Source organism: Nycticebus coucang, chromosome 16 (genome assembly GCF_027406575.1).
Source record: "Nycticebus coucang isolate mNycCou1 chromosome 16, mNycCou1.pri, whole genome shotgun sequence".
NCBI classification, from domain to species: domain Eukaryota; kingdom Metazoa; phylum Chordata; class Mammalia; order Primates; family Lorisidae; genus Nycticebus; species Nycticebus coucang.
Genome location: NC_069795.1, coordinates 76,232,090 through 76,247,093, shown reverse-complemented (window position 1 = coordinate 76,247,093; position 15,004 = coordinate 76,232,090). Strand labels below are relative to the sequence as shown.

Sequence of the window (15,004 nt, the reverse complement as noted above, 5' to 3'; positions counted from 1 at the left end):
TTTTTTATTTTGAGATAGTTTCACTTTGTCACCTTTGGTAGAGTGCTGTGGTGTCATAACTCACAGTCACCTCCAACTCTTGGGCTCAAGTGATCTTGCATCAGCCTCCAAAGTAACTGGGAGTACCTACAGGTGCCTGCCACAACACCGGCTATTTTTTTTTTGCAGTTTTTGGCCGGGGCTGGGTTTGAACCCACCACCTCTGGTATATGGAGCCAGTGCCTTACCCGTTTGAGCCACAGGTGCCCCCTAACACTGGCTATTTTTAGAAATGGGGTCTTGCTCTTGCTCAGACTGGTCTTGAACCTATGAGCTCAGGACAATCGAACTGCCATGGCCTCCCAGAGTGTTGAGAGCCACGACACCTGGCCCAATACTTAACTTTTTCATAGTGACAGAACTGGCCTCAAGTTATCCTCTGTCCTTGGCCTCTCAAGTGCTGTGAGCCACCACACTTGGCCCATGTTTTGTTATTTATCACAGACTCTATTCTGATTTTGATAAGTTTCTCATATCTTAAATCTTCTTGTATCAACATTGAGACCAAATTACAGTAGCAGTGTTCATGCCATTGAAACAGCTGGTCACAATGTCTATTTAGTACATTAGAAAGAACTGTGTGTTGGCTCCCACAGCACAGTACTGTCAGCACCACCGCCATACACCGAGGCTGGTGGGTTCTAACCCGGCCTACGCCAGCTAAACAATGAGAACTGCAACAATAAATAGCCAGGTCTTGTGGCGGGCACCTGTAGTCCTAGCTACTTGGGAGGCTTGAGGGAAGAGAATCACTTAAGTCTAGGAGATTGAGGTTACTGTGAGCTGTGATGCCGTGGCACTTTACAGAGGGTGACATAGTGAGACTGTCTCAAAACAAACAAACAAAACCCCAAAAACTGTGTCAAGTTCTATGGTTGAAGGAATTTGTGGATAATTCCTGTTCAGAAGTCACTTTTTTTTTTTTTTTCCCAGAAGTCACACTTTTCAAAACATAATAAGGGCTGCTTAACAGGCTCACTAATAGAGAAATATACAGTCTGAAAGCAGTAGATTGAGGTCAAGCCAAAGGATTATCAGTGAGATTGTCACTCAGGACAATGATAGGGAATAGAGTAAGAGTTGTCTAATAAAGGTAGAGCATCATTCTTTTCTGTTGTTGTTAGAGACGGAGTCTTAAGCTGTTGCCCTGGGTAGAGTGCTATCATCACAGCTCACAGCAACCTCAAACTCTTTGGCTTCCCAGCTATTTTTTATTGTTATTGGCAGTTGTCATTGTTTAGCTGGCCCGGGTCAGGTTCGAACCTGTAAGCCTTGGTGTATGGCTGGCGCCCTAACCACTGAGCTATGAGTGCCACCCTAGAGCATCATTGTTGTTGGAAAGGTGAAACAAATGGAAGAGAGTAAGTTTTAGTTGAAGAGTAACATTTTATATTGAAAGTATACTTCATATATGCTATCTTTTTCCATTGATATAGGCCAAGCTTCCCAGAGGGATGAGAATGAGGAATATAGACAGCCTCCAGGAATTTGTTTAGAAATCTGTTCAGGGTATATGATGTGATATAACAAATTCTATATACCGTCCAGGAAAACAGTCATTCTAGGTACAGAAAAGCTGCTTCTCTGAAAGTAGCAAGAATGATGCCTTCCTAAAGCAGTACATTAGAGATAAAATGGGGATGGTAATTTATTAGGAGCAAGGGAAGAATAATGACAGTTACTATTACCTGGATAGTAAAACCAAAAAGTGAGACTTCTACTCTTAAAACCCACAGAAGTACAATGCCTGGCTTTGTTTTGCAGGATGCAGTTTATCCTCTTTTGGACACACCTTCAGATAACTATGAGGAACTAATTAGGAGAATACCTGATTTGAACAAAATGGCACGAGTAGCAGCAGAAGTGGCTGGTCATTTCATAATTAAACTTACCTATGATGTTGAATTGAACCTGGACTATGAGAGGTACAATAGCAAAATGCTATCATTTGTGAAAGAAGTGAGCCAATACAGAGCAGACGTAAAGGTGAGCACCAGGTGAAATGTTCTTGCTGAAGTATGAAGCATTTTGAAGTATGATGTTTAGCTGTTCCTGAGCCAAATTACATATTCATTAAAGTGAACTGAGGCATAATGTTGCTTATAAAATGTAACTCATTTGGAAGAGAAGCTGTCATTCATTTGTTTCAGGTAGCCTATAAATAGGTCAGAAAGAATACAAAGATATCAACTGAGTTTGGGCTGTGTGCCTGTTGGACATGAAATGGATGGAGAGAACATAGCCGATAGCTAAAATGATATTCAGTGTTAATCCTGTATATTCAGTAATCAAGCATTAAGTTAAAGTGTTGTTAATTAGTAAGAGGTTTCTAGTGGTTTTATGATACTTGGAGTCATTTAACAGATCTCTTAATTGAAGTAATTTGCTAATAACTAAATTAACATCTTTCCTTGAAAATAGTAGTTAATTTTTCAGAAGATAGTCTAGTTATTACCACATGGAAATAACTAGAGTGTGAAGTACACTGAATCAAACTGGAAACTATATAGTGGGGCCTATGGAGGTGGTCAACACAAGGAACTAGGCTTGCTGTAGTGATAACGTGCGTGTGGTGCATGTGTGAGGTATGAAAATTAGGCTAACTTGAGGTGGTCACCATAAGAAGGTGTCAACTATGGAGCTTGATTGTAGTCACATAGAATTATGTACTTTTACTAATTATGTTAAATTTCTTGATGAGATTGGTTTTCTCAGGCTAAGAATGGTTAATTGTACGGTCTGCCGGGTTCAAATATGTGTGCATTACCATAGTTTAGAGTAGTTGAAACCTCTTAATACAATGTGCTGGGCGGCGCCTGTGGCTCAGTGAGCAGAGCGCCGGCCCCATATACCGAGGGTGGCGGGTTCAAACCCAGCCCCGGCCAAACTGCAACAAAAAAATAGCCGGGCGTTGTGGCAGGCACCTGTAGTCCCAGCTACTCGGGAGGCTGAGGCAGGAGAATAGCCTAAGCCCAGGAGTTGGAGGTTGCTGTGAGCTGTGTGACGCCAAGGCACTCTACCGAGGGCAATAAAGTGAAACTCTGTCTCTACAAAAAAAAAATACAAGGTGCTAAAAATTCTACCTTTCGGGCGGCGCCTGTGGCTCAGTCGGTAAGGCGCCGGCCCCATATACCGAGGGTGGCGGGTTCAAACCCAGCCCCGGCTGAACTGCAACCAAAAAATAGCCGGGCGTTTGTGGCAGGTGCCTGTAGTCCCAGCTACTTGGGAGGCTGAGGCAAGAGAATCACTTAAGCCCAGGAGTTGGAGGTTGCTGTGTGCTGTATGATGCCATGGCACTCTACCAAGGGCCATAAAATGAAACTCTTGTCTCTACAAAAAAAAAAGTCTACCTTTCTTACCTTATTTATTTATTTATTTAGAGACAGTCTTTGTAATACTTGGTGGAGTGCCATGGCATAGTTCACAGCAACCTCAAACTCCTTGGCTAAGTGATTGTCTTGCCTCAGCCCCCCAAGAAGCTGGGACTACAGGTGCCCACCACAACGCCTGGCAATTTAAGTTTAGAGATGAGGTCTCACTCTGGCTCAGGCTGATCTCAAACCTGTGAGCTCAGGGCAATCCACCCACCTCAGCTTCCCAAGTGCTGGAATTATAGGCATGAGCCATTGCGCCTGGCCTTAAGTCTAGCTTTCTTTCTTTCTTTTTTTTAAGTCTAGCTTTCTTTTTTTTTTTTTTTTTTTTGTAGAGACAGAGTCTCACTTTATGGCCCTCAGTAGAGTGCCATGGCCTCACACAGCTCACAGCAACCTCCAACTCCTGGGCTTAAGCGATTCTCTTGCCTCAGCCTCCCGAGTAGCTGGGACTACAGGCGCCCGCCACAACGCCCGGCTATTTTTTGGTTGCAGTTTGGCCGGGGCCGGGTTTGAACCCGCCACCCTCGGTATATGGGGCCGGCGCCTTACCGACTGAGCCACAGGCGCCGCCCTTAAGTCTAGCTTTCTTTTTTCTTTATTTTATTTTTTAGAGACCGAGTGTCACTTTATCACCCTTGGTAGAGTGCTGTAGTGTCACAGCTCACAGCAACCTCCAACAACTCCTGGGCTTAGGCAATTCTCTTGCCCCAGCCTCCCGAGTAGCTGTTCTTTCTTTTTTTTTTAAAATTCAGACAGAGTCTCATTTTGTCACCCTTGGTAGAGTGCCGTGGCATCATACCTCACAGCAACCTCAAACTCCTGGGCTCAAGTGATTCTCTTGCATCAGCCTCCCAAGTAGCTGGGACTACAGGCCCCGGCACATTGCCTGGCCTTTTTTTGTTGTTGTTGTTTAGCAGGCCTAGACCGGGTTTGAACCCACCCGCCCCAGAGCATGTGGCCGGTGCCCTACCCACTGAGCTGTAGGTACCTAGCCTCTGAGTCACATCCTTTTATCTGAATCTCCAATGTTTCTTCTACAGGAGATGGGCCTGAGTCTACAGTGGCTATATACTGCTCGTGGAGACTTTTTTCGTGCTACTTCCAGACTAACAACAGATTTCAAGAATGCTGAGCCAACAGACAGATTTGTCATGAGGGAAATTAATGATCGTATCATGAAGGTAAGTAAACTTTTAAAAAAGTTTAAGAACTTGAAACTTAAGTTAAAAGGGCTCAGCCCTTGTAGCTCAGCTGCTAGGGCACCAGCCACATACACTGGAGCTGGCGGGTTTCAAATCCAGCCTTGGCTTGCCAAACAACAATGACAACTACAACCAAAAAATATCCAGGCATTGTGGTGGGTGCCTGTAGTCCCAGCTACTTGGGAGGCTGAGGCAAGAGAATCGCTTAACCCCAAGAGTTTGAGGTTGCTATGCACTCTGCCCAGGGCAACAGCTTGAGATTCTGTCTCAAAAAAAAGTTAAAATATGTTATTTTTAATTGGTAAATATTACATTTCTACAAAAGATGGAATAACTCTAGGAGCCTAGAATCCTTTGCTGCTTTAAGAATTGATCACATGCTTAGCTTGCCATAGTGTGAACCTAGTTCAGAGAACCTTCAAACTATGAGCTCAAGTCACCTCCTTCACCCTCCCCAGTCCAATACTGGGATTGCAGGTCCCACCACAATGCCTGACCAGCTTTTCTATTTTTAGTAGGAAAGGGGTCTTGGCTCTTGCTTAGGCTGGTATCAAACTCCTAAGCCTCCTTGAGTGCTGGGATTACAGGCACGAGTCAGCATGCTGGGCTAACCACAGGTTTTTTAATTCTTTTTTTTTTTTTGAGACAGAGCCTCAAGCTGTTGCCCTGGTTAGAGTGCATGGCAGGCATTACAGCTCACAGCAACCTCAAACTCCTGGGCTTAAGCGATTCTCTTGCCTCTGCCTCCCAAGTAGCTGGGACTACAGGCGTCTGCCACAAGGCCCGGCTATTTTTTGGTTGCAACTGTCATTGTTGTTTGGCGGGCCCAGGCTGCATTTGAACCCGCCAGCTCAGGTGTATGTGGCTGGCGCCTTAGCCACTTGAGCCACAGGTGCCAAGTCAGGTGTTTTAATTGTTAGCAAGATTTAAAACCAATATAACTAAACTGGAAATGGAGACATTTGATGTAGTGATTTTATTAGACTTAAAGGACTTTTTTTTTTGGACAGAGTCTCAAGCTATTGTCCTGGGTAGAGTGCTGTGGCATCATAGCTCACAGCAACCTCAGACTCCTGGGCTTAAGTGATTCTCTTGCCTCAGCCTCCCAAATAGCTGGAACTGTAGGCATCCGCCATGATGCCTGGCTATTTTTTGTTATTGTTATTGTAGTTGTCATTGTTTTTAGCAGGCCCAGGCCAGGTTTGAACCTGCTAGCCCCAGTGTATGTGTCTGGCACCCTTACCCACTGAGCTATGGGTACCGTCCAAGGAATTACTTTTTAGAAGAAATTATTAATGACTTATTACTGTCATTTTCTATTTCTGTTGTTGAAGTCAGCCTTCATCAAGCCTTTACTTTCATCCTAGTCCACCTGGAACAAACAGTAAATTATAACCCTTGCACATATGTTGCAGCCAAAATCTGAATACAATTAAAATTCACTTTTACAAAGGAAGTGACTAATTGCTATAGTACTTTTTAATGTTAAAAGCCTGGAAGCCTGGCTGTCAGCGTTTTTTTTTTTTTTGACAGAGTCTTACTATGTCACCCTTGGTAAAGTACCATGGCGTCACAGCTCACAGCAACCTCCAACTCTTGGGTTTTAAGCGATCCTCTTGCTCAGCCTCCCAAGTAGCTGGGACTACAGGTGCCCGCCACAAGGCCTGGCTATTTTTTGGTTGTAGTTGTCATTGTTGTTTGCCAGGCCCCAGGCTGGATTTGAACCCACCAGCTCTGGTGTATGTGGCTGGTGCCCTAGCTGCTGCACTACAGGTGCCCGGCCTGTCAGTATTAAGTTCAGAGAAATTTTTGGGGGGGGGGGGGGGGAGGGGACAGAGTCTCAACCTGTCGCCCTCAGTATGGTGCTGTGACGTCACAGCTCACAGCAACCTCCAGCTCTTGGGCTAGGGCGATTCTCTTGCCTCAGCCTCCCGAGTACCTGGGACTACAGGCGCCCGCCACAACGCCCGGCTATTTTTTTGTTGCAGTTGCCACTGCTACTTTGGCTAGGGTCAGGTTCAAACCCGTCACCCTCTATATATGGGGCTGGCATCCTACCCACTAAGTCACAGGTGCTGCCCAATACGGAGAAATTTTAACATTTGAAGTGAACAACAGTTGCATTTTTTTTTTCTTTTTTTTTGTAGAGACAGAGTCTCACTTTATGGCCCTCGGTAGAGTGCCATGGCATCACACAGCTCACAGCAACCTCCAACTCCTGGGCTTAAGCATTCTCTTGCCTCAGCCTCCCGAGTAGCTGGGACTACAGGTGCCCGCCACAACGCCCAGCTATTTTTTTTTTTTGTTTGCAGTTCAGCCGGGGCCGGGTTTGAACCCGCCACCCTCGGTATATGGGGCTGGCGCCTTACTGACTGAGCCACAGGCGCCGCCCACAACAGTTGCATTTTTTTGTTGTTATTGTTCAGCATGCCCTGGCCAGGTTCCAACCCGCCACCTCCAGCGCACGGAGCTGGCACTGTAACCATTGTGCCACGAGCGCCCAGCCTACAGTTGCTTTATGTATATATATATATATATTTTTTTTTTTTTTTTGGTTTTTCGCCGGGGCTGGGTTTGAACCCGCCACCTCCAGCATATGGGACCGGCGCCCTACTCCTTGAGCCACAGGTGCCGCCCGCTTTATGTATATATTTAAGAGGTGATAGCATTGTGTAATTTGGTCTTGTATATTTTGTTTTCATAGGTGGAATATCACTTCCTCTCACCCTATGTATCTTCACGAGATTACCCCTTCCGGCATATCTTCTGGGGCTCTGGCCCTCACACTCTGTCAGCGTTAATAGAGAATTTGAAGCTGCGTCGGGAAAATAGTGCTGCCTTTAATGAAACACTGTTAAGAAACCAGTTGGCTCTAGCTACTTGGACTATTCAGGGAGCTGCAAATGCCCTCTCTGGTGACATTTGGAACATTGATAATGAGTTTTAAAATGTGATACCCAGAGCAGGGCAGTTTGATTTCTAGATTGGTGCTGGTTGTGTTAAATTTTCAGTAGGGCTTCAAAACCTAATATTAAAATTCTACTCAATCATCTTGGTACTACTAGATGTCTACAGGCAGCAGCTCTTAATACGGGGTAGGTACCTTCAAGTTGAAATGAATAACCACTATAAAAAAAAGTTCATGTTAGAGTATTTTATCTAGTATTTTAAGTGCTTTGTAATGACAGCTGCCTCTTTCCTGTTATAGTTTTGAAAACGTCAGAACCAGTTATGAACTACTGCTCTAAATTCTAAGTACACAAGCTGGTATCTTTTGTGGGAAGAAGGTGGTATTGCTGAAGGTTAAAAATCAGTAGCTTAATGTGATCCTCCATCTTCATTGAATGCTAGATAGGAGATACTGGGTTGCAAGACCTTATGCTCCAAATGTGATAAATTCCTTTCCACAAGGATTTAGCTGGTTTCTGCATTCCTGAATGAAACAGTTAACTTTCAGCAAAGGTGAGGTCTTCTGCTGGGTAAAATGAGGTTTAACTGTTTATTTCAGGAGTAAGGCCTTAATGTGTCAATCTCATTGTTTATGAGAAGAGGAGACCAGAGCCAAAGACTTAGTATGTCTTCTTTTCCTCTATTCACTGCCCCATAAACTTTTGTTTAGATTTTTGTTGTTGTTTTTTCCAAAGTATTCTGGAAGAGAATGAGTTTCAGGTGTTTAATTTCAGACTCAGTTTGTCAAACACTTCAAAAAGCACACTGCCAAATTTTGGGCAAAGTGGGAAAGCTTTCTGTCAGTTTGACACTGAGATATTTATTTATTTATCAGTGACAGAGTTCACTATAAATGGCGTTTTTTTAATAGAATATAATTATCGGAAGCAGTGCCTTCCATAATTATGACAGTTATACTGTCGGTTTTTTTGAATAAAAGCAGCATCTGCTAATAAAACCCAACAGATACTGGAAGTTTTGCATTTATGGTCAACACTTAAGGTTTTAGAAAACAGCCACAAGCCAAATTGTAAAGCTAAGTATTGGAGAAGAGCTAAATTTAATTCAGGGTTGCTAATCAAGTTAGACTTATTGCTGACCAGATAATGATTTTTCTCTCATTTTTGTTGAATTATGACCAAGTTATAAATATATGTCACTTAAGGCTGTGGTAGTACTAATACAAAATTTTATAGTTCAATTTATCTAAGGTGCGACTTTAATTCCAGTTTTGCAAAATTTCCAGTACCTTTGTCACAAACCTAACACATTATCGGGAGCAGTGTCTTCCATAATGTATAAAGAACAAGGTAGTTTTTGCCTACCACAGTGTCTATATCGGAGACAGTGATCTCCATATGTTACACTAAGGGTGTACGTAATTATCGGGAACAGTGTTTCCCATAATTTTCTTCATGCAATGACATCTTCAAAGCTTGAAGATCGTTAGTATCTAACATGTATTCCCAACTTCCTATAATTCTCTTTTAGTTTTAGTTGCAGGAACATTTATGGTCATTAAACATTTTAGTAAATTAAACCACTGTATAATCAAATTACTTCCTTCAGGCTTTTTTAAAGTTAATGTGGGTGTTACCATTGTGGTTTCTCCAGGTCATCTTTTTAACGGGACAGTAGCATACATTTATGTTTGCTGTTGACAGATGAATTCTATTTTATCCCCTTGTTTCCATGTTATCTCCTATATACTTAGTTCAGGCATGTTTTAATCCAGAATTGACCTTTTTGGCTTAAAGCAAGGGGAACTCTTGTTTGGGTGAGGGGGTAGTGAAGGATCTCGGAGGTGAAGCTGGCAAAAAATCTTCGATCGTGTCTGCTGATCTTAGTATGTAGTAGTTATCAGTTAGATGCAGATATGAACAAATAAATCTGAAGACACGTGAATAAAGACTTAGTTTTCTAGTCAGCCTTCACTATAATCCTGATAATTAGTCCATGGGGGTGTTTAGGTTCTTAAACATGCAGTATCACTTAGCTAAGTTACAGTAGACTGTCCTAGACTTTTGCAGCCTCACTTAATTGTTTCAGTACCCAGTCTCTTTAATCTTCACGGTGTTTTATCTTCCACTGATACTTAGTATAGCTAGATGAAAAGTCTCATCTGGGGATTTCTGGCTTGGTTATCGTGTACATACTTTTATGGAAGCTTGGTGACTTAAAGCATAATATGAATAAAGGGCACACATCTTACAGCAGTTATCTCTTCCCAAACTCCTTTTCTATGGTTAGGGTTGAGTTATTTCCAATCAAACATGCCAGTGAGTGGTAAGAGGCTTAATATTATTAAACTGTGTGTCTGACTAGTGGCAACTTGCTAGTCTTCAGATTTTTTTCTGGTTATAAATATCATGTGCATTTTGAAGGTAAAGGATAAGATGAGTGAGTTCTGCCACAATTTTCTATCCTAGAACTTGCATGACCTTTACTGTATTTGCTCTTTGAATGCTGAAATTTTAGACTTGGTCAACCTACTGCTGAGCTGTATCTTTGTAAAGAGTGATAAGTCTTTATAGTTTTAAGTAAGCCTGTATGTACAACAATGTGGAGATTTCTTACCTTGATTTAATAAACTGCTTGAACACTGAGTTGTCATTTTTTAATAGACTTTTTCTAAGGAGCAGTTTCAGGTCCCCAGCAAAAGTAAGCAGAAAGTAGAGTGAATTCACATGTCCTCTGTCTCTGCCACTTTGTATTTCCCCCACTATCAACATGCCACACTAGAGAGGTACATTTCTTTTTCTTTTTCTTTCTTTTTTTTTTTTTTTGTACAGAGTTTCACTGTACCGCCCTCGGGTAGAGTGCCATAACATCACACAGCTCACAGCAACCTCCAACTCCTGGGCTTACGCGATTCTCTTGCCTCAGCCTCCCGAATAGCTGGGACTACAGGCGCCCACCACAACGCCCGGCTATTTTTTTGTTGCGGTTTGGCTGGGGCTGGGTTTGAACCCGCCACCCTCAGCATATGGGGCTGGCGCCCTACTCACTGAGCCACAGGCGCTGCCCCCCCACTTTTTTTTTTTAATTTTTTTTTTATTTTTTGAGATAGAGCCTCAAGCTGTCACCCTCGGTAGAGTATTGTGATATCACAGCTCACAGCAACCTCCAATTCTTGGGCTCAAGCGATTCTCCTGCCTCCGCCTCCCAAGTAGCTGGGACTACAGGCGCCTGCCACTACCCCCGGCCATTTTTTTGTTGCAGCCGTCATTGTTTGGCGAACCTGGGATGGACTCCCCACCAGCTCAGGTGTATGTGACTAGCACCTTAGCTGCTTGAGCCACAGGCGCTGAGCCTTTTTTCTTCTTCTTCTTTTTTTTTTTTTTTTTGCAGTTTTTGGCCAAGGCTGGGTTTGAATCCACCACCTCAGGCATATGGGGCCCGTGCCCTACTCCTTTGAGCCACAGGCGCCGCCCAAGAGGTACATTTCTTACAACTGAACCCAAATTGACAAGTTAATCATCCAAAGTGCATAGTTTATGTGAAGGTTTTCTTTTGGTGTTGTAAATTTTAGGGTTTTTTATTTTATTATTATTATTTTTTTTAGAGACAGAGTCTCACTGTACTGCCCTCGGGTAGAGTGCCATGACGTCACACAGCTCACAGCAACCTCCAGCTCTTGGGCTTCTGCGATTCTCTTGCCTCAGCCTCCCCAGCATCTGGGACTACAGGCGCCCACCACAACGCCCGGCTATTTTTTGTTTTTTTGGTTGCAGTTTGGCCAGGGCTGGGTTTGAACCTGCCACCCTTGGCATATGGGGCCGGCGCCCTACTCACTGAGCCACAGGCGCCGCCCCATTTTAGGGTTTTTGACATGTAATGACAGGTACCTGCTCACAGCAACCTCAAACTCTGGGTTTAGCAATTCTCTTGCCTCAGCCTCCCAGGTAGCTGGGTCTATGGGTGCCTGCCACAATGCCCAGCTATTTTTTCTTTCTTCTTATTTTTCTGCAGTTGTCATTGTTTAACTGGCCCTGGCAAGGTTTGAGCCCACCACCCTTGGTGCATGTGGCTGGGGCCATACTGCTATGGGCACCAAGCCAATCTTTGGACTTTATTATCTGCATAGTTTAGTGAGTTTAGTGATGGGCTAAGAGTCTGAGCCCAAGAGTTTGATGTTGCTGTGAGGTATGCCACAGCACCGTACCTTTGGAAGGCTGCCCTAAACAGACATTATCTGTAAGACACCTTCCATTGGAATTCAACATTACATAATGATGTCTTCCTTGTGGCTGTCAAGGGGTTTACTCTTTTAGGTGCTTGCGTTAAAACCTTTGCATTTTGCTGTGTCTGCCCTTTATGCTGTCTAATGCATAGTCCATCCCAAATGGAATGCCTTGTATAGTTACTCATGGTTTTTTGTTGTTGTTGCAGTTTGGCTGGGGCCGGTTTTGAACCTGCCACCCTTGGTATATGGGGCCGGTGCCCTAATCACTGAGCCACAGATGCCTCCCGTTACTCATGTTCTGAAAATATTCACACACCTTGGTCAAAGTGCAGAAGAGACTGTATTGAAAAGTAAGATCTTTCCTCTTGGTCCCCACAGTTTTTCTCCCTCTACTTACTAACATAGTTACCAGTTTTCTGTGAATACTTTCTAAGTCTTAAGTGAGAGTATGTATGAGACCTTTGTAAAAGCACAGATGTTGGCTCTGGTTCCATGATCACAATGTAAGTCCCCCCTACAATCCGTCCCTTACTCTGGATAAAATAGGAAAAAAAGAAAAGGGGAAAAGGCCACCTGAGGATTTTCACAAGTAAACAAAGGCACCTTATAGAGGGGAGTAACTTAGAAGTGACATAAAAAGGGGAAGGGAATGGACAACAATAAAAGGGGAGCAAATGTGTGCCGGCTCGGCGCCTGTAACTCAGTGGCTAGGGCGCCAGCTACATATACGGGAACCCAGCCCAGGCCTTCCAAACAACGACAACTACAACAACAACAAAAAAATAGCCAGGGCATTGTGGCGGGCACCTGTAGTCCCATCTACTTGGGAGACTGAGGCAAGAGAATCTCTTAAGCCCAATAGTTGGAGGTTGCCCTCCCTCTAAAAATAGCTGGGTGTTGTGGTAGGCACCTGTAGTCACAGCTATTTGGGAGGCGGAGGCAAGAGGATCACTTGAGTCCAAGAATTTGAGGTTGCTGTGAGATATGATGCCATAGCACTCTACCGAGGGTGACAGTGAGACTGTCTCAAAAAAAAAAAAAATCGGGCGGCGCCTGTGGCTCAGTCGGTAAGGCGCTGGCCCCATATACCGAGGGTGGCGGGTTCAAACCCGGCCCCGGCCAAACTGCAACCAAAAAATAGCCGGGCGTTGTGGTGGACGCCTGTAGTCCCAGCTACTCGGGAGGCTGAGGCAAGAGAATCGCTTAAGCCCAGGAGTTAGAGGTTGCTGTGAGCTGTGTGAGGCCACGGCACTCTACCGAGGGCCATAAAGTGAGACTCTGTCTCTACAAAAAAAAAGAAAAAAAAAAAAAAATCTGCAACTTAACATAAAAAGACCGAAGTGGTTATATGAATATCAGATAAAGTAGACTGTAAGACAAAGTATTATTAGAAATAAAAATGCAGGCCAGGAGTGGTGGCTCTTGCCTATAATCCTAGGCCTTTGGGAGGCAAAGGCAGGTAGATTGCCTGAGTTCAGGATTTTAAGACTAGCCTGAGCAAAGTGAGACTTTAGGATTACTAAAAATAGAAAAACCACCTGGGCATTGTAGCAGGTTATCTGTAGTCTGAGTTACTACAGGAGTCTGAAGCAAGAAGATCAGATCCCTTGAACCCAGGTGTTTGAGGTTGCTATGAGCTATGATGGCCACAGGACTCTATCCAGGGCAACAGAGTGAGACTATGGCTCAAAAAAAGAAAAAAAATACAGACATTATATTATAAGGGACAATTAATCAGGAAGATAATATAGTTATATGTATGCACTTTAATACATGAATAAAAATTTATAGAATTCATGAAATGATAATTTTGCCATTATAATAGACTTGAACACCCATGTCTGTGCAGTCAACAGAAAATTGTTCAGAAAATCAGGACAAATTTGAAATGTTATCGGCCACCTCAGTCTATTTCACATTTGTAGTACTCTTTATTCGCAAACTGCAAAATGTACTTTTTTTAGGTATACATGGTATATTCCTCATGATAGATAGGCCATATGCTGGATTATAAAACAAATTTCAGAAACAACTATTTTTTATTAAATCGAAAACACATAGATCGTGTGTACATTAATGCATTATGGGGTACATTGTGCTGGTTTCATATAGAATTAGGAACGCTTATATTACACTAGTTAATATATACCTCATCTCGTTTACTTGTTGTGTTAAGACATTTATACTCTATACTAATAGATCCCACATGTACCCTTGCATTATTATGCACCACAGGTGTGATCCCACCATTCACCCTCCCTCGATCTGACCTCTCCCCTCCCCTCCCATCCCTCACCACACCGTATTGGGCCATAGTTGTGATCTATTCTTCATATGAAAGTGTGAGTGATTGTAAATTGGTTTCATAATAGTACTGAGTACATTGGATATTTTTCCTTCCTTTCTTGAGATACTTTACTAAGTAGGATATGTTCCAGCTCCATTCATGTAAACATAAAAGAGGTATAGTCTTCATCTTTTTTTTTTTTTTGTAGAGACAGACTCTCACTTTATGGCCCCTCGGTAGAGTGCCGTGGCCTCACACAGCTCACAGCAACCTCCAACTCCTGGGCTTAAGTGATTCTCTTGCCTCAGCTTCCCGAGTAGCTGGGACTACAGGCGCCTGCCACAACGCCCGGTTATTATTTTTTTTCTTTGGTTGCAGTTCAGCCGGCGCTGGTTTTGAACCCGCCACCCTTGGTATATGGGGCCGGCACCTTATGGACTGAGCCACAGCCGCCGCCCATTTTTTTGGGCTGGGGCTGGGTTTGAACCCGCCACCTCTGGCATATGGGACCAGCGCCCTACTCCTTGAGCCACAGGCACCGCCCGTCTCCATCTTTTTTTTTTTTTTTTTAAATTTTTTTATTAGATCATAGCTCTATACATTAATGCAATCATGGGGTACAATGTATCTTGATATTTCTTTTTTTTTTTTTTCTTGGCTGGGGCTGGGTTTGAACCCGCCACCTCCGGCATATGGGACCGGCGCCCTACTCCTTGAGCCACAGGCGCTGCCCGCGTCTCCATCTTTTTTAAGACTGCATAATATTCCATGGTATATATATACCACAATTTATTAATCCATTCATGGCTTGATAGCCACTTGGGCTTCTTCCATGACTTGGCTATTATGAATTGAGCTACAGTGAACAATCTGATGCAAATATCTTTGTTATAAAGTGATTTTTGGTCTTTTGGATATATACCTAGTTGAGGAATTGCAGGATCAAATGGCAGGTCTACTTTTAGAT

General features: G+C 43.4%; 1 protein-coding gene across 4 annotated transcripts in view; it reads left to right on the top strand.

Moving 5' to 3' along the window:
• TFRC (transferrin receptor) overlaps positions 1–10,170 on the top strand; it is a 43,413-nt gene extending 33,243 nt beyond the window's left edge. For all 4 annotated transcript variants that reach the window (XM_053565378.1, XM_053565377.1, XM_053565379.1 and 1 more), the window contains exons 17-19: positions 1,804–2,025; positions 4,454–4,594; positions 7,320–10,170. In XM_053565378.1, coding sequence (XP_053421353.1) covers positions 1,804–2,025; positions 4,454–4,594; positions 7,320–7,562 — 606 coding nt within the window. In that variant the 3' untranslated portion in view covers positions 7,563–10,170. The remainder of the gene's footprint in view (positions 1–1,803; positions 2,026–4,453; positions 4,595–7,319) is intronic.
• Positions 10,171–15,004: the final 4,834 nt, after the last annotated feature.